Here is a 19,702-nt window from a genome sequence, read left to right on the forward strand (position 1 = left end):
ATTCTTCAGTTCCATGCTCTGTGAGAATTAACAATGTGTTTGACATATCTGAAAATCAGGGCTATTCAGATGCGTATTACAAAGTCTATCCTAAGATAATTCATCCAAAGTCAATCAATAAAGCAGTAGAAATTTACAGTTATTGCCATTCACACTTTTTTCCCTAAAATTTCCTGTGCATTATAGATTCAGATTCAGGTTTCTATATGCTAGGACTTGCATCTCAAAAATCATGTGTCTTCATTTCCAGTTATCTACAAATATATGAGGAAAAGTTATTTTTCAAAGTAATAATGAAATCCAAAAGGAACAGAGAAATGCCATGACAGAAAGCTGTATTTCAAATCTTGCTGATCTAATTAAAATAATACACATAAGAGAAAAATATAAGCCATAGTTACTCACCTACGATGAGTAAGAAAACTACCACTGACATGTCCTGAGCCATCACATCCTGGGGTTGGACATGACATTCCTTCCGTCTTCACTGACTTCCAAGAGAACTGTGAGCCATTTAGGTACCCATCCTTTTGCCTTTTGGCAGCTAGAGGACACCCTGACGCACTGCGATGGGATGCATATTTTCCAGTTATATGACCCTGACCATCACAACCAGGAACTGGACATCTGGATAGCAGATAGATGAGATAAACTTTATTGTCTTGCCATCATATACCTGGTAGCCTCTACAACAAAGTCAAAATAAATCCGACATGAAAAGAAAAGAAAAATCATGCACTGTGGTCTTAAAAATAGTCAAGATATCCTGTAGAGGGTAAAATTATAAGCAGAACTGTACTAATATGACAAAAATATATTCTTTGAACCCTAGGAGGAGGCTACCTGGTAGACAAAGTCACAGCTTTGTTGATTTTGTGAATTGAAAAAAAAAGGACTGAGATATATGTTTGAATTGCAGGCGTTCATTACAGTAAATATCACACTGGAATTGAAATGTTGGCTACTGAGCTCCACTCAGCAAGGAAATTGCCCATAAAAACTCTATAAGCATAAAATCCAACTTAGAATAATCCTTGGTACATTTTATTTATGTGCATGGAATCTAAAGAAGACTTGTCTGAAGTCATGAAAATGTTTTAACAGTTAGGTATGAAGTGATCATAACGCCTCGTCAGAAATTCTGAGCACCTTTAATCACCCTCTGAATAGGAGGGATTATAACAAACTATGTGTTACAGCCTAGAGAGATCAATGAAAGCAGTTCTGTGTTCGTCGAATGTTTTTTCTTACTTGGGAATTCCCTCATATATTTCCCCTGTATGCTTCTAAAAACAAATGACCAGGATTAGAAGGCTAGAAGTCAGAATCTTCAAAGTGAAATGTTTAAATGAAATAATGTTTTTTTTCAGTATGCCATTATAGAACACATATCAAAACTGGGCTGGTTACTTCGCTGTTTGTCCTACATTGAAATATTGCTGCAACTCTCCACTAAGGATCCAGTGTTGAATGTCGTAAGCAGTCACTAAATCCACTGAGTTCAGTGGTCGCTGATACCAGAGCACCTTGCAAGAAGAAACCAAAAAACCTATAGGTAGGCATTTGTTCCACATGTAAACTGCATAGACAGTCAGATTTGTAGCAGCAATCTCATATGAACACTCAATAACTACTTTATTTAGCATGTATGGTTTGTCTATACTATGCAAACATGTTTAAGGGGATTTATTTTAGGAGAAAAAGATCTACGTAATTTTTTCATTTCATGTGAAAAACATATTTAAACTTTCAAAATTATAGAAGATTGTGCCCTTGGCTGAATATTGTATCCTTTGCTGACTAAATCAGCACAGATCCTTGATTTGCAGTTCACTCACAGAAATCAGAGGGCCATCTGCTCTTGGATAACTATCACGCAGTAACATTTATGCTCTTATAAAAAGCTGAAAATATATATGACATTATAAAACATATGAAGGCCCTTTGACAATATTTGCGCTCACCTAATTGGCTCTTGGTCTTCTTTGTCTTCCTTGCTTTGTGCTATCCTGATTCCACTTTTCTTTGCTCGAGGACAACCTGAAAGACTGAGTGAAAGAAAACAAGTTAAAACGCAATTTCTTATTCTTGGGTACAGTTTACAAGAGACATGTTTTCTATCTGAAAACCAGGCAGAATAGGTAATTCTGCCCAGTTTCCAAAATCAGAGCTCAAGTAGTTTAAATAAGGAGAGCTGCAGAATGCAACCACAAGAGGGAATCCGAGTATCTCGGTTTGTGATGTCAGACAGGACTGCAGGCACTGTGCAGACCGCACGCACAGGCATCCCTGAGGAGCCAGGGAAAGCAGTTCTTCCTAATAATCCTTCCAGCTGACTCAGCAGCAGCATCGACAGCTTTAGAAGGAATAGAAGCCAGTGCTTCAGGGCTGACAGACAGTATGTCCTCTGTATCTCTGAGAGGGACAGAAGAATAGGCTCAGAAAACAGGAGTTCTTGGATCTGTTGGTAGGACTAAAGATTTCTACAGGAAGGACACCAGAAATGCTATCAAACCTTCCCAAACATCTTGTAAGAATCCTGTAGGATGATTGATTAAAAACATAGCAGTGCTTAGAGCTGTACAGTGCCTTCCTGTGAAAAGAGTTTAAGTGCTCACAACTCACCCAGACAGAAAGATTTGATTTCAAATCAAATTTGATTTCAAGACAAATTTGTATGCTAGCCTAAGCAATGTTACATTTAAATAGACACAGAGAATGTTGGGTTTAACTACACAAGACAGAAAATATATATCTATTCCAAGATTTTATAAGCTCAGCTTTCCCTTTGTGTATGAAGAATTCATTGTAGAAACTATTTAGTAAACTTGACAATGACTTTAATAGATACTTAAATTTTTTTTAAGTAGCTGCTATCCAAAGACACAAATATGTCTACCAAAAAAATCATGCTTTGTCCTCTGCGTAAATATGACTTCCATCTTAAACACCAACATTAAAAAAGAAATTCATCAATATAACACCACCTTCAAAAGTATTCAGATGAGAGACAAAGTAGTGTCATCAAAGAAAAATGTCCATAGAGAAAGAAACAAAATAGAAGATTAAGTTTTTGTTTCAACATAACAAAGGGTACTTCAGTGTATATAGTAGGTCCTGTCTTCAGGAAGAGAGACAGAAATGGTGGTAGCAAAATTTTCCATTATTTTGTCTTGTAAAGGCCAGTGAGGAATGCCAGCACACGATATTGGACATAGTGTATTACCTAACGAATCCTAGTGAGATGGCATGGCTACATTTACAGTGGTAAATGGGAGGGACCTAAGACTCCTGTTCTGACTCAGGACCAGCAAGCTTCTGAGTCGGAACAGTACGTCTGTCCAGCTAAATTCTTCTTCTCTCATGCTGAGCTCCAAATCATATCTGAGAATTGCCTAGGAAAGTTTCAGTGGCCCAGGACTAGTACCATGCCAGGGGACACAGTAACAATTTAATAGTGTAGCATCTGTACACTGATGCTTGGACCTGTGCTCTCATCCCATATCACTTAGAAGCAGCTGACCATTTTCCTTTTTAAAGCAAAATGCTGTCTATTAGAACTTGCATAGTGCAGACCAAAGTACCATAGTTCCTTGTGTCCAAAATAAACCTCAGAAAGCCTATGCCACTTAAATATAGTTTTATTTGAAGATAGTAGTATCATAATCTGTAAGAAGACAGAGGTAGGATAAACAGAGTCTGAGGGATTTAAAATAAAATGAAGTGGGCTCTAGGTTAAGGGGGCAGTTTGGGAACAGGTTGGTTCACTGCTTCCCATACAACCTGGAGTGCAGGAAGTGAAGGGGAGAGGACAGGAATTACAGATATCCCTGGTTTATCTGTGAGCTTAGGCATACCCACAGTGTGAGAATAATCAGGTTTTGCCTCTGATAGCTAAAGAGTTAATAGAAATGCTTCAGAAAACAATACTTTTTTTAGTAGGTGTACAGATGGGTATGCTTGTAGATGATGACATTTTCATAACAAAATCTGAATGAAGAATTTCTGCCTTGATTTAATGCTTTCTACATATTAAGTCAATTTAATTATCACCTACTTATTGGCATTTTGGTGCATCACCTTTTTTGCAATAGGTCTTTCTATTCGGGCACTATGATTTATTAGAAAATTTTAAGACCATTCAGGTCCTCTAAACAGACATTTTTCAACAGACAGCTTTTGAGATTATGATTAACTCATTTTTCCTCTGACAGCAGATTCACTAGGAAAACATATGTCAAGGATGAGCCCTTGCTTTAATTTTTTTTATTCTGTAATAACGAAAAGCTATTACAAAGTAAACATATTACTTTGTTTTTGTATCAGTTTAATTTCTTATATATGAAGATAAAATACAACACGGGAAACTCAACACCAGTATTTGCTGATGTAAATTTCTGCACACACTGAACGGGTGTGTGGAACTACAGAGTTTGGTCAGAGTTAAATGTGCCTTCATGTGTGCTTGCTGTTGAGCAGCCATTTTAAATACAGAAGATACCCAGGCATCTTGGCAACCATTTAGGAGAGAAGTTTGTCATTCCCTTCCTTCTGAAACCGAAAGGGTTGTAAGTGATGGTATAGAATACAAGAAAAAATGCTAACTCGGATGCTAATTGTCAGTGTGGGAATTAGGAAGCTTAACTGTGAACACGGTGTGAGGTCTTCCACGCTTAACAGCTCCAGATTTAGGCTACTGGTTTGCATGCATTTTGCCAGCCTCAGAAATGGCCTTGACAGATATCATGACCTAAACACTATAGGTCTGGCTCTGTGCAAATATGACAGGTCTCCTGGGAACATTGGTGGTTTATGTAAAGAAGACATCACTCCTTCAGTGTCAGTGCCCCTGTGAATGCAGGCTGCCAAGGTGGCCTTTTGGAACAGAAACATGTGGTCAATATAGACATGGTGGCATTTCAAAAGTTTGAATGCGCTAAATCTCAATGGACTGGGCAAATTCCACATCACTTAGTTTTGCAGAATTTCTTTTTATATCTTTATGTGTACTGAGTATGCTGTAAAATCTAATGAAAACTTGGTCCACCACTCATCATGCAAAAATACAAAAATGTAAGATTTGCAGATGAAAGTAGGCAAGCTCATGGTCTAGTCCTGCAGTGGTTAGGAAACAGTGCCTAGGGAAAGGGTTTAAAAAACAAGCTGACATGCAGTGATTCTCCCCTGTGAACCTTGCCACCTTTTAGGTTTCCTTTGACACTTTGCCTTCTGCATCTTCACTGTCCTGCCTGTTTCTGGTTAAATACATGAACAGATACATAAACAGGCTCCTGAAATATCCAAGTCAGGGCATAGCTTCACCAAGTATAGTGCTGGTAGAGTTGAGAGCTGATAAATCCACATAGTTAAATGTAGTTCTGAATTTGACCTTAAATCCCTTTGGAAGTGTGATATAATCTCCTGCATCTGTAAGTGCTTTTAAAATGTTTACATCATCTCCTTTATGCTGTTATTTGTATTTTTTATGTTTAACTGTGCATTACAGAAATTGTTACTGTGATCTTTCATTTTTATCGCATGTAAAAGTATGGCACATTCCCAGTCTCTATGTTGTTTATGTTTTGACTTTAAACTGTTTGTTGCTTTTACTGGGAATACATTTAAACTGGGAATTTGTGTATTGATTAGTTATAGCCAATTGTAAAAGTACAGGGACTTGGTGAAGCAAGCAAATATCCAGACTCAACAGTGTAAGTACGCATGGGAGTAAAGACCCTTTACTAACAAAAGAGAGGTGAGTTACATAGAATCATAGAATAGAGTAGGGTTGGAAAGGACCTTAAGATCATCTAGTTACAATCGCCTTGCCATGGGCAGGGACACCTCACACTAAACCATGTCAGCCAAGGCTTTGTCCAACCTGGTCTTGAGCACTGCCAGGGATGGAGCATAAATTATTGAACACAATTTATCATTGTTGAACACAATTTTATTATTTGTTGATATAAGCAGTAGATAGCTATCTACAAAATATGGTGGAACTCTTCTCTACAGATTTATAGTTCTCATATAGCCACAAATGAATGCTAGTTACACCATTTGCTATATTACCTCTATAATACTACCACCACAATTGATTTTGGGGTATGAAAAATACCCTAATTAGTAAGTGTGAAGCTTTCTTTGGCCCTTGGTAAGAATCAAGGTTATAATTTAGGCAGTTAAAGTAACAGCTTTCATCCACAAATTTCTTTCCATTCTTCTGGCTTGATATAGTAAGGTACAGTGTGTTGTGATTTAAAAATAAGCCAAGTTTTTTATGAAATGCAAGAACAAGACTGGTACATATTAGATGAGAGAGTTACTTTTTCCCTCTGATTAAAGCCACTAAGGCTTCGGCTGGGAGAGGAGGTAAAGAACTAGGTCTAGTTTTGCATTTCAAGAAATATACAGGGAGTCTGGAAGAGACTGACAGGAATAACCAGGAAATACTATTTGTGGGGGAAAAAATCCAAGCAGAAATTTATGAATGTTGAATTGTTTCCCTGGGCTACCAGAGATGGTAGAAAAACTGGATTAATTTTCTGCAAAGATTTTACTAGACATTAGCAAAAACCTTCCTACCTAATTGAGTAGTGAGCCATGCTAAGATGAGAAATGTTATTCATTGGTTAGAGCAACCCATGTCTATGTACAACACTCAATCCCACTTAAGTATTGAGAGAGGGGAGAGAGGTCTGTTGAGGTCCTTTCCAGCCCTTCAGTTTTTTTATTTAAAGAACAAAACCTTCTCTTTACATACCTTCGATGTGAAGCATAATTTCCAGTAATATGCCCAGAGCCATCACATCCAGGGGTGGGACACCTAGAATAATATTGGAAGAGATATGGAGCAGTGTTACTGGCAGGAAATACATAACTACCCATTAAAAAATATTCATTGACTTAGTCATCGTTTCCACAGGTGCCAGCCCTGGTGACCTCTAGCCATTGCTAAACTTCAGCTTCATTCCACACTGGGGACAAACATACTTCTTCCATTCACAAAAAATGTTTTTCTTTGCTACTCCTCACCTGCTGACTCAAACACTTTCTGGATATTTCTAGTACCTGCAGTTTAGTGGAGATTTCCAGCAGCAGCTTAACATCCCCACACCACCAGGAATGGGTAGGGTTGATAGTAAATGGAATATCCCCACGGTGTATGCTTAGGTAATGACTAAAATTACAGTGAGCCGTTTTGTTTCCCATCAGAGCTATTGCTCTAATCTCGCTCCAATGTGTCATGAGGTCACACCATGGGGAGACCTCTCCACCTCTCCATGAAGCGAAAAAAATGTCTAAGGAAATGTGTAGACAGGGAAGTAATGCTGGCTTCTTGTTGAGAAATGGAAACCCACCGAAATGCTCCTAAACACCAAGCTACAGCACTAGACAGAGAAGTCATTGATACAGCCATCAGTGAAATTTCTAATAGTAGAATGACATTGGAGTCATCAAAGAAAATGGATGCTTTTTTCTACATTGCAAAGATTATTGTGATCACCACAAAATAAGCTACATTTTAATGCTAAGTAAAATCATTAGATAGGACTTGAACTACTACACTGTCACAGAAAAGACAAAGGAAGAATTAATTTATATTGTTTTACTGAAGAGACGAATGTTACATGAATTCAAAAAGTCAGTTTTCTTGAGCTTGCGGTTTGAATTTTAGCCATACTTTAGAGCTTCATTTCAAGAAAGCATTCAAATTCAAAAAAGCGTGCACTCAAATTCAGATGTTGCATTCTGAAACTCCAGATTTCCATAACATTGAATTCTTCCACTATTTGAATCCAAAATTCATACAGACTTTGGCTTTCCCCCTTTAGTGATATGTGTGCTTTCCTCAAATTTGGTCCGTACTGGTAAACTTTTGTTTCACAAAGGTTTCTGTAGAGACTTGAAAATTTCTTAAAATCAAGAGTTAAGCAACCCAGACTTAAGTGCAATGGGGTTCCATTAAGCTGAATTTTAGCTCTTTAAAACCAGTAAGCATTACCTAATCCTGAGTAGCTCAGCAGATCCAAACTTCAAATGTGACTAATGCAACCTTGGAGGAGATAAATTAAACTGGAATTTTTTAAATGGAGTTCCCATGGCCTTCATGTGAACCAGTTCAGTTATTCTATAGAAAAAATTAAAATATGGTAGCAATTCCAGGATGTAAGCTGGTAAAACCACTGGGGTTCACTTCTATAGAACATAATTTCTAGAAGTTTCTCTTCTATATAACCAGCAGCATGTGGACTTTGGACAAGAAGTCTAAACAACATCCTTAAAGACAATTCTCTTTTTCCCTTGCTTTGTCTTTACACAGGACCAAGTACAAGACCATGATCTTGACTAAAAGGCACAATTATAACTGTGACTCTTTATATCTTCAAGACCAATATACAGGCTAACATCATACACCAATCTTTCTGCTTGTAGAAAGATAAACCCCCTAATTTTTGCATTGGTTCTTCTGACATAAATTACGTAAAAATGGGTGAAAAAGTCACACTTCAGTCTGTATGGCCTTTACCATTCATTCTTTGCTGTTGTTGCAAATGGCTAGAACAAGCTTTGGCTATTTCTTTAAATTAAAAAAGAAATGGTTAGGGCATCTTATATCAAGGGTCTTATATTTTAAATAATTCATACCTAGGTATTTTGATGTTCTCACTACTTTTTACTTTTATTTTCATTGTTTTGTCAAATGTTTTGGGCTCTGCAGAGAGAGGAATTGACTAAACTTTGGTTTTAAATGTCCATGAATAAAAAAGAACAAGGAGCCATGAGACTGTGCTTCTGCAGTCTGTCTGAAGTACTACAATCCCTTCTTTATGAACCCATGCTATTTGAAGCCACCATTTTTCCTCTACAAATTTTTCAATCCTTTCAAGAATAACCTATTATTAAAGCTGAACAATGATTTTTCTCATCTTTTTCAAGAATTTTGCTACAGGCAGACATGATCAATAGTGTCTCAACAAACAGGATTTATAAGATGCACCAGTATATCCAATAAATCAGTCTTAAAATTAGATCATTACACCTCAGCCATTTGGACAGTCTTACAGAATTTAAAAATCTAGCTTATTTCTGTGTCATTTAAAAAAAAAAAAATCTTAAGCATTGAAGCTAAAGAAGATATCATCCTGTTGTAAATTGAACTGAGAATCTTGACAAAGGCCTCTGTACAGTTCATATCAGTTTAAAATCATACTTCTGATTAAACCAGAAGAGATTTTTTTATGTAGGCAAGGATTTTAGAAAGACCTTTCAGATTTTGATTTTGGCTCTATAATATTTGCTTTCAAATCTCATAATCTTATATTGACCTAAATGTAGCAGATGAAATAAGACTTTAGTGCAGTTAGAAAGAACATTTCTATTTATTATTTCCATTCTATGAGAAGTGCTTATAACCACTGTGAAATATAGGATGCAGATATACAGCAGTCTGTTTCAACCATAAAGTTATTACAGTATTTATTTGCTATCCTAAGCAGATTAGACAAGGAAACAACTACTAGTCCTTGTACTATTCAAATTGTGAGTCTGTATTTTCAGAATGTCTGAATCACACATGGGACTTGCATATACCCTACTACTTTACTATCAACTACTGCTGTACATATTTGACTTAATCATATGTACATGCAACAACACCAGAAAAATGTATGTACGGTGCTAATAGGAGGCAAATGATATGCAACACTTGAAAATGAATATCAGAACAAGTGGAGAAAGAGATACACTGTTTTCTCACTTTCTTAAAGTGAATATAATTTGGCAGGATCAGAAGCTTATTTGTAGACTCTACATAATATCTTATTGCAGCAAAAGAAATATTTTAGTACTGTAAAACATAAGATGACAAAGGGAACTTACCCTGTAAAGAGTGAAGCTCAGAACATATAACACTAGTGCTTTATCACAAATTCAAGCCATCCAATAAGAGAGTGAGCTGGTCAGTGAATGGGAATGCAGTTAGCACTGCCTTGATGTCCCATTCATTTCACAGACCATCCCAGAGAAGCTTATTTTGGAAACATAAGCATAAGCAGAAAGCTGGGCAAACAGCAGAAAAGCAACAGCTGTGGCAGCTGGATTAAGTATTGGGCTTAGATTCAATAACAGGAATGAAAAAAAGGTGAGAGTCAAACTGAGATAAATATGCTTAAATCCCATTCTTCACCAGGGAAAGAGCAGCAATTAAAAAGGACTTTTGGCAGCTGAAGGAACTTAGGGAGGTTCTGGAACTGGGGAGGTAATGGATGCAATGTCCAAATGAGGTCCTGGTGGGTTTTTCCAAATGCCAATGGTTAAAATTCCTGCTGCAAGTTCAACTCAGAGAAAAAAAAAAAAAAAACCAAACAAAAAAACCCAAAACCAGACCGAAACAGCTCACATAGCATTAGCACACCGCAAGTAAGATTCACTTTTAAACCTATATAACTAGGCTTTTATCTAGGTCTGCAGGAGCTAGGTAAGCTTACACGTGGTTTATGTGTTTAGATTTATAACTCAACTAGTACAAGACCAAGCAGGCTGTTACACAAAGATGCAACAACAGAACTGAGGTAGTTTTGTCCTCATTATTGTATATAGCTTTGGTTGGCTTACTTTTAAAATCTATTTTAAAATACAAATTTTCTCTAAAACATATTGATAAAACAAAGATATAGTAATCTGTAATATAATGAAAACACTTTGCTTTTTTTTCTTTTCATTTTACATATTTTACTACACACGACAATGGCTTTTTGGAACCAGAAGGAAGCCAAAAGAAAAATTAAATTGAATTGAATGGGGGAATAAACTAGTAAGTTGTGCAAAAATTCAAAATAGTTCTTCAGAATTTTCCACACTGCAAAAGAACTGACATTTAATAGAAAATTCTTTCCCATAGTCTTATTTTGACCATGCTGTCAATCTCTATAGTAGAGGTGTGATTTTCTGTTGAAGGTTTAGAAAGGCTAGAAAAATATAATTGTTTCCTGTGGGATTTTTTCATAGCAGAATGTAGAATTTTTTATTGTCTGTTGGTTTCCCTGTATTTGAGGTTCTGTTTTATTTGACTGAAAGTCATGGGTTGGGAGGCTGGAAGACAGACACAGTAACACTTTGCATTTCTATGTTTCATCTGAAGATCTGAAAGTATTTTACAAACTATTATTATCTATTTATTTTATAGATAAAATCTCACAATACTGCTTTGAAAAAGGGACGAATTTGGCAGAGGAAAATTGGGGCATAGAGAGGCTAAGTGACTTCACACAGGAGAGGAAAATGGGCTAGAAGTACAGATTCTTATTTACTGCTCTGTTTGCTGCTGTACAGCCATGTGTCTTCTGAAACTACATGTAGATTCATAAACAAAATACTGTGGGGTTTTTTTTCCTAGTCTGGTAGTCCAGAAACAAAAGGTTGCAACAGTAACCTTGTAATGAATGATACTGCGTTTACAGTTCCCTGAATTGAGTATGTGAGGAAAGGGAAAAAAAGGGCAGTGGACAAGAAAGGGAAAGGGATGAGACTCTTTGTCAAATTAAGAAATGGAGTTTTCTGTAAGATGTGGTAAGTTTCTTGTATGTCTACACCTCTAGGAATTTGAGTGATTGTCAAAAAACAACAGGTTTGCAGCTCTTGACAAAAAAAAAGTCTCCTTTTTAACTGTGTAAGAGGCCACAATAGAGAACAAGTTTTCCTCCAGTTTGTATGCCACTCACCACTAACCTGCAGGGAGCACTCCAGGGTGAGGACATCATAAACAGAGCTGTGTGGTCCTCAGTGGAGATTTTTTGGCCGCAGGTGTATCAGTAACAGTCAGGGTTGTGGTTATTGCTGTGAAAACACCTATTTAGCAGGAACTGGACAGAAACCAGCAACTCATTTTGCCTTTACATTTCTGAGCAGTCAGAGCAATGCCTCCCAGCCATTACTGTTCTAGCCAGCTCTGTGAAAGCAATCTGGATGTGTAAATCTTTATATCTTATTTTCAGTCCCAGATATTCTGGTATATTGTCAAGCTCTAATTAAGTATGTGAAGTGGGAACACTGCTGATCCTTTTCTTCATGAACACACAGAAGAAAAATTATTGTCTGTTCTAATTCCAGCAGGACCACAGATGCTTTTCTACTTTTACCCTGTTGTCTTTTATTGTCTATTTTTTTACCACAGCACTTGACTTCTGAATTCCTAAAGGTTGATGCTTCCTTTTGATGCCCAGAGAGAAGCCCTCTACTTACACAACCTATCTGTGACTTTGTCGTGAAAAATGGTTTTGTTAGGATGTATTTTTTTTCTTTTAATTTCCCTCAGTGAAGCCGCACATCTACATAGTTCTTCACTCTTTATTTTACTCCTTCCATTTTATTTCCTGAAGCCTCTTTCTTCCCATTTTCAATGTTATTCTATTTCACGGTGGAGCAAGAGCCTCCATTTGCTTTTGCCCTATACTTTGTTTTCCATCTATATTCCTCCTCAGTGTTCCTCTTCCACGTTCTACTTCCTTTTCCAGATACTGTTCCTTCTTCATTGTCTCTTCTTGTCACTTGTAATTTTTCACTCTCTCCCTTTTGCTTCTTTTTATTCTGTCCCCTTTAGCTGATGTCTTCATTCTCTGTTCCACCCTCATCCTTTCTTCCTTTCATGATGTCTAATAACCTTGAAGTTGACAGTTCTTTCTTCTTTCTTCCTTTTTGTTGTTTCTTTCCACTATCTCCTCTTTCATCACCCTTCTTGTCCTCCTTCTCTTTTCTCCCATCTGATTTTATCTTTTCCATAGTCTGCATTGCTTGTGGTCCTCTCACATTTCTGAGATGACTGGCTACACATTGCATCCTTGTGTCAGGAGAGAAAATGCTGTGTGTTGTGAAACCTTAGCATAGAATTTCTTGGCTGCCAAGACACAATGAGTCATTTTAAGTATCTTAAACTCTTTTATTTTTATTAAAATCCTTGTAAGTTTTATCATGGCTTCAAAAGCAGCAGACCCACACTAGCACTGGCTACTTCTGAAAATCACACTCAGAGCTCAATTTGAAGCTCCTCAATTGGCTCAAGAAGCAACATAAACTCTGCTGGACAGGCATGGAGATAACGAACATTTCAGTGGATCTTCAGTCTATAGTTGTATGTTCAAGACTAAACCTATGTTTTAGTCCTCACAAATATACCTCCAAAATCATGTGAAGTTAGACCTTTATAAATGTCAAAGGCTCATAAAGATTTGTAAGCCAAAAATAAAAAATGAAATTTAGATTCATATGTTAATTATTTTCCGGTGTTCAGCCTAACTAAAAAGAGTACTTAATCACACAAATTTAGTTTTAGCAAAAGTGCTAAATACTGCTTTTTCATATGTAAAAGTGCAGGTTGGAGACTGGAAAGAAGTGTAGAATGGAAGGATTTGTTGTTTCCACTTTCACTCTACAGTCTTTCTAGCCATGGGGGAATGATGCCAGGCTTATGGAGCTAGTCCAGGCATGAGACTAAAATAATTTTGGCTCAAAGGCTTCATGGAGTAACTTCAGTCTCTTCTGTCTCTGCTGAGAGCTTGCTCTGTCTCTCTCGCTGCCTCTAGAAATCCCCAGCAACTGAGTGGTTCTAAACTGGGGATGGCTGACTGCATACTCTTCTCCTTAGGTAAAATTTAATTAATTCCCTGACTTTCTGCATGTAAAGTTTTTCTGCCCTTAGCTGCTGGTATTATCTGTGTTGCATTCCTGCATTTTTTTTGAACTATGTGGGGGTGAGAAAGAACACGGTATGTTTTTTAATTACACTGAAATCCATTTTCCTGTAAGTCGTCTAAATGCATCATGCTGGCATTTAAAATATTGCTGTGCACTCGAATGCACAGATACACATGATGTGTTTAAGCTAATTATATTGCTTTAGAAAAAAAAAAAATTCCTGTGCCTTCAGTTACCACCTCTGCATGCTGCCAGTTCTGCTAGCAGTCAGGACTTCCCAGCTTCTTAGCAGCAAGTGCCATGACGTGCTGCCCGCTGTTCTCACATCTAGCACCAGCTTATACAGCCTAACATGCCAGTTGCCAAAGGCATGCTATGTGCCTAATGTGAACTAACTTCTGTGCACTACCCAGGGGGTGCTCCGTTCACAGAAGCTGCCAGGGGGAAGCTGTGAATCAGCTCTCTCCCTGGGCACCTTGCCCACGCTTTCTCTCCTGCCAGCATCGCCTGCCTTGGAGGCAGCACCGGCCAGCTGCAGATCCCCTCCCTGCCGCAAAGAGCACTTCCTGGCACCAGGGATGAATCAGTTCCAATATATGCAAATTCAAATGTTCATTTCCAAACACCTCAGCCTTTGAAAAAAAAGCTTCATTTTTATAGTGAAGGATTAACATAAAATGATTGAGGCATGGAGAAAAATGCAGGAGAAGAAAGCCTTAAGAGAACATCCCCAACAACTAGGAACAAAGCCATGTGAAGTCTCTGTCTCCTAATGGTATCACAGAATTATAGAATCAGCTAGGTTGGAAAAGACCTTTAAGATCATCATGTCCAATCATTACCCCAGGACTGCCAAGTCCACCACTAAACCATGTCACTGCAAGCCTCATCCTCATGGTTTTTGAACACTTCCAGATATAGTGATTCCACCACTGACATGGACAGCCTGTTCCAATGCCTGATCACCCTTTCAGTGAGAAATTTTTTCCTAATATTCAGTCTAAACCTCCCCTGCCACAGCTTGAGGCCATTTCATCTTGTCCTATCATTTGTTACTAGGAAGAAGAGACCAATCTCCACCTCACTACAACTTCCTTTCACGTAGCTGTGGAGAGTGATAAGGTCCCCCCTGAGCCTTCTGTTCTCCAGACTAAACCCCCTCAGGTCCCTCAGCCGCTTCTCACAGGACTTTTGCTCCAGACCCTTCACCAGCTTTGTTGCCCTTCTCTGGACCCACACCATCATCTCAATATTACTCTTGCAATGAGGGGCCCAGAACTGAACACAGTATTAGAAGTGCAGTCTCATCAGCGCTGAGTACAGGGGGATGACCACTACCCTGGCCCTGCTGGCTACGCTGTTTCTGATATAAGCCAGGATGCTGTTGGCCTTCTTGGTTGCCTGGGCTCATGTTCAGAGGCCATCAACCAGCACCCCCAAGTCCTTTTCTGCCAAGCAGCTTTCCAGCCACTCTTCCCCAAGCTGTAGCGCTGGGATTGTTGTGGCCCAAGCAATAATAATCATAATCATACAATGCTATTATAATAATGCTATGCTTGGGAAAAAAAGATACACATGGGCTTTTTTCAGTAATTTTGGGTAGACACATTTGTTTCTGAAGAAGAATGTCCTGTTCCTGGGATTCCTGGTTGGTCTGTTAGTATGAGAACCACAAGCCCTTCAGGAATATCTGCCACTCAGACACTGAACAGCAAGACTGGTCCCATCGGGATTTGCAAAACAGCCAGTGACATGATTTTTCTTGTTCCCAGTGTGTGAAAATGGGTCCAAGAGGAGCACTTGAGGACAGTGGCACAGGTATAGTATTTTGGTTTTCTTCACCTTAAAAGCTTCCTTCTTAAGCATGTATAACTGGCCTAACTTTTCTGTTTATGATATAACGGAAGTTTCAGCCAAAATTAAATTAAACTTAAGCCAAATGCTGAGTACTTTGAAAATGTAGTCTTTAAAGTATGGATTTTTTCCTCTGATAAGATTTCTGTAGCCTGTTGGTTGCCTTGAATGCCATAAAATGATCAATAGCATAAATCTTGAATTGTTGTCTCTATGTTGCTGCCTCTCCCATGCTCTGCTCATACATCTGCTTCATCTATCTTCTCCCAGGTGAAGCAATTTCCAATGGGTCTGGTGGGCAAAAGAGTATGACCTTGAATCTGTCACTTTCTGAGAGTTTCCTGGAGGTTCAGGATGACTTCAAAATCTATGAATCTGGAATACTCAAAATGGTCAGCACCTCCCCAAGAAACACTTGGTAAAAGCTATCAGATTAGGACTGCTAAAAGCAGAGGAAACAAATTAACAGTTTTCATTTGGTCTGTGGCCTTAACAATCCAGGTTAATATTTGGATAAATGGAGCAAACTCTCAAGGGTTTTGCTTTCCCAGACAGATAAAGCAGAGTTACTACTTTCTATTTTGGGGGTGAAGAGTCAACAGCAAAAGAGTAAAATCCTTCCGTTTTAGTTTCATGAAAACAAGCAGCTTTTTTCCTCTAGGCCTAAAAACATTTGTCAGAAGACCAAGTGGGGAAATGTGAAAATACTGAGTGCGAATTATATCAGACTGTGAGAGGCAGTCTGGTCTAGTAAGAAGGCTAATGAACAGTACAGCTAAGGGAAATCCAGTTTTGTTGCTGATTTTCTGTGTGAGTTTATACCCATCTTTGAAAATGTCTCAGACTTGTTCTAATTGTGCCTTTGACTGACTTAAGATTCCTGCTCCATCAACCCTGACTATTAAGTATACTTAATCTACTGTTTACTTGAGCTGTAATTTCCCATTTACCTGCAATGTTAAGCAAGACCTAATTAATGCTGAAGGGAAAAATTCCTAGTGCAGGCTTAGTCATGAATCTGTTTGCCAGGAGGACAGGCTGGGCATGACCACAGCTATGCCCACCCATACAAGTACTCCATCCTACTGCCTTGAGCTAGTCTCAGATGGTAGCAGTGGGTAGACAAATCGGGCCTAATGAAGTACTTAGGAGGGTACAGTGTGTTTTGCATTTTTCCCAGCCCTCTGAGAACTACAAACATTAAGCTGCAAGTCTGCTTTGCTGCAAGACATTGCAGGATGGTTATGGGCCCAGGGCATTTGACATACAAAGCCGAGAGAGCTGGCTTGTTCATTCCTATGAAGAACAGTGTAAGAAATCTTATTGCTGTCTACAAATACCTAACAGGATGGTGTGGTGAAGGCATAGCTAAAGTTTCGTCAGAGCTGCACAGCTGAAGAATAAGAGAAATGGGGACAAGGTTCAGCATGGGAAAGCCCAATTTATTATAAATGACAAAAAAATACCATCAGGGCTGTCAAACAGTGGAACAGGCTGTGGGAACTCTAACCTTAGAGATACTCAAAAATTGACTGAACAAGATCCTCAGCAACCTGCGCCAACTGGACTTGGTCTGAGCAGGAATTTGGACTAGGTAACATTTGGAAGGCCCTGCCTACCTGATCTTATAATTCGTTAATACATCTTAAAAACTGTATGAGGCAGCATACTGTTTGGCCTCCTATTGGCAGTACACACAGAGGCTCATTTCCGGAAAGATCAAGCATTATCCTTCTACTTGATTTCAGTCCCTTCTTGATAGATCAAGTTCAACCATCAGTCAATTTCTTTGTATCGTTGTATGGATTTGAAATATTTATATATTTCTTTGCATATGTTCAACAATTGAAAGTGATGACTTTGAAGCCTAGCTTATGGAGCTAATGAAAGCTCAGAAATTCTCAGCAAGGCAGATAAAGTAGATCACACCAAATGCCCTGACCAGTGAGAGGGACTGTGTGCCTGACATAACACTCCCAGTTTCTACTCCAGGCACCCATCTGTGTCATTTCAGAGTTTCTGTTCTTCCCGAAAGCATGTTGCAGCTGTCTGGGTAGCAGTAAAAGAAATAACGGAGCTTTTACTATGGTATTCAATAACCTGAAATTGGTGCCATTTCACCCTAACCTGTCAGACTGTATGAGGCAGTTTGCACATAATGTGAACAAAGGAGACATTCCTTCAATGAGGGCAGGAAGCTCAGATAAGACCATTAAAACTGTTCCAAGATAAACTATTCTTTCTTGTGCTGGAATCTGAGATTGTACTGAACAGCACTTAAGTAATAATTCCACCTTCATAAGACCATTCCAAGGCATCATTAAGTAGAGCACTTGAAAATGAATTGTGCTTTTTATCATCATGGGATATGCACTGGTGTCTTTTCTTACTTTGACTTTTCTTACTTTCTTCTTAAATTTAACAAAGGCAGAAAGCCCACGCTTTTGTACAATTTCCCCTTCTGCATCTCCCATAAGATCAGGCAGTACAAGCTTGGTTTATACTGTAAACATTTAATGAAAGAGCCACTTTATTTTCGTAGTCTAATAGCTGCAGGAATAGTTTCCTGAACAGCTGTGCAGATTGGTGGAGAGGTCGGAGGTTACAAACAGGGATAAATGGCTGTGCAGCACAATGGTACTGTGTGACTGTATACTGCAGTGTAGAAAACAGCTTGCTTGCCCAGAAACACTTTGCTCATGGTTGGGAATGCAGGCAGGGAGAGAAAGTGCTCATGCTCTATTATACCTAGGGCTCAGGCTCTCAAGCAGTGCAAAATTAGAAAAGCAGCCTTGAGTGAGAGGCTAACAACTCTGCCTTACATTATTTTTACAAGAAAAAGATTTCCCTCTGATTTTTTAAAGCAATACATTTCTTTTGCAAAATCACCTGTTGATTATGTGTGCTTATAGTCAAATAGCCCTGAGCACCTTTTTACTGCTCCTTACTCTGACTTCTAATTCACTAGGCTAGTGTTGATACAGATCTTGTCTAAAGATTGATTAATACTTTTTCCAGGCTGGCAAAGAAAAGCCAAAACATTCTTTTTTTTTTTTTTTTCTTTCAGAGATATTGAATTCAAATTCTTACAACATATTTTAAAAGAATCACAATCCTTACAAACATTCCTGCTAATTAGCTGCCTCCTGACAAGGAACACAGCTGAAATGCAAATTCTCTGTTTTGATTAGCTCAGGGGTGGTGATCCTCATCTATACATGACATGTAAGAAGAGCACCTTATTAACCTTCTGGCATGAAGCAGGTATAGGCAGAATTCCACTCTCAGCATCCACTCAAGCAAAGGGAGAAACACTGATTTCAAGACAAATACAGGATCACAGGAAAGTCAATTGCAAGACTCTGGAACATGTTACCCTGCAAGCTACATTTTACAGAAGTGTCTCCCATAGGTTGCCACTTCCCAGTGCTCATTGTTATGGACTGTATCTCTTGCACAGAATGTAATGCGTGGGCAGATTCTTTAGAAATTATTTCTTACATTTACTTTATCTTTGGAAAGTATTTTCATTGTCATGAACCAACAAAAAAAAAGTTTTTCTTACCCTTAAATACAATCCCACTACCTTGAAATGTCTTTTAAAGTTTAAGATGGAGTAAAACTATTTTTGAGATCCATTTGATTATGTAAGACTTTATATGAAGTTATAAAATGTATTTGGCCTGTGGTAACATTCACAAGACACATTGTTAACACACTGGTTAACATTCACAAGAATTTTTGCAAAATTTGGAGATACGTGGTCCTGACATATTTACTAGTCACCTATTTTTGAATCAGTAGCATTTACTCTGGGTTCACTAGAGTTAATATCAACCTTTGTAAAAATGCAATTAAAATAATGTAAACTATGGTTAAAACATTGTATTCTGGATACATGTTTTGCATATAGACTAGTAGGCAGATACCTTTCATATGCATTAAATATTACTTATAATTTACATATGTTTGCTGTATTAAACTAAAATACAAACTCAAGCAGGAGTTAAATAATTTCCTTGCCAATATTTGACTAAATAATACTTTAAAAATACCTTTTTCTTCTAAACCAACTAATGATAGGACTCTGTCTATGACAGTATCAGCTGGAAATGGCTTTGTCAAGTGTAAGGAGTGCAAATTCTGCTCATGCATG

The 19,702-nt window shown here is 38.1% G+C and overlaps 1 protein-coding gene across 3 annotated transcripts in view; it reads right to left on the reverse strand.

The window, feature by feature from the left end:
- MYT1L (myelin transcription factor 1 like) overlaps positions 1-19,702 on the reverse strand; it is a gene marked incomplete at both ends in the record, with an annotated part of 140,725 nt that overhangs the window by 36,713 nt on the left and 84,310 nt on the right. For all 3 annotated transcript variants that reach the window (XM_080616432.1, XM_080616431.1, XM_080616433.1), the window contains 3 exons: positions 406-627; positions 1,965-2,048; positions 6,764-6,826. In XM_080616432.1, coding sequence (XP_080472558.1) covers positions 406-627; positions 1,965-2,048; positions 6,764-6,826 — 369 coding nt within the window. The remainder of the gene's footprint in view (positions 1-405; positions 628-1,964; positions 2,049-6,763; positions 6,827-19,702) is intronic.

This window comes from Psittacula echo (assembly GCF_963264785.1).
Source record: "Psittacula echo genome assembly, chromosome: 4".
NCBI classification, from domain to species: Eukaryota; Metazoa; Chordata; class Aves; order Psittaciformes; family Psittacidae; genus Psittacula; species Psittacula echo.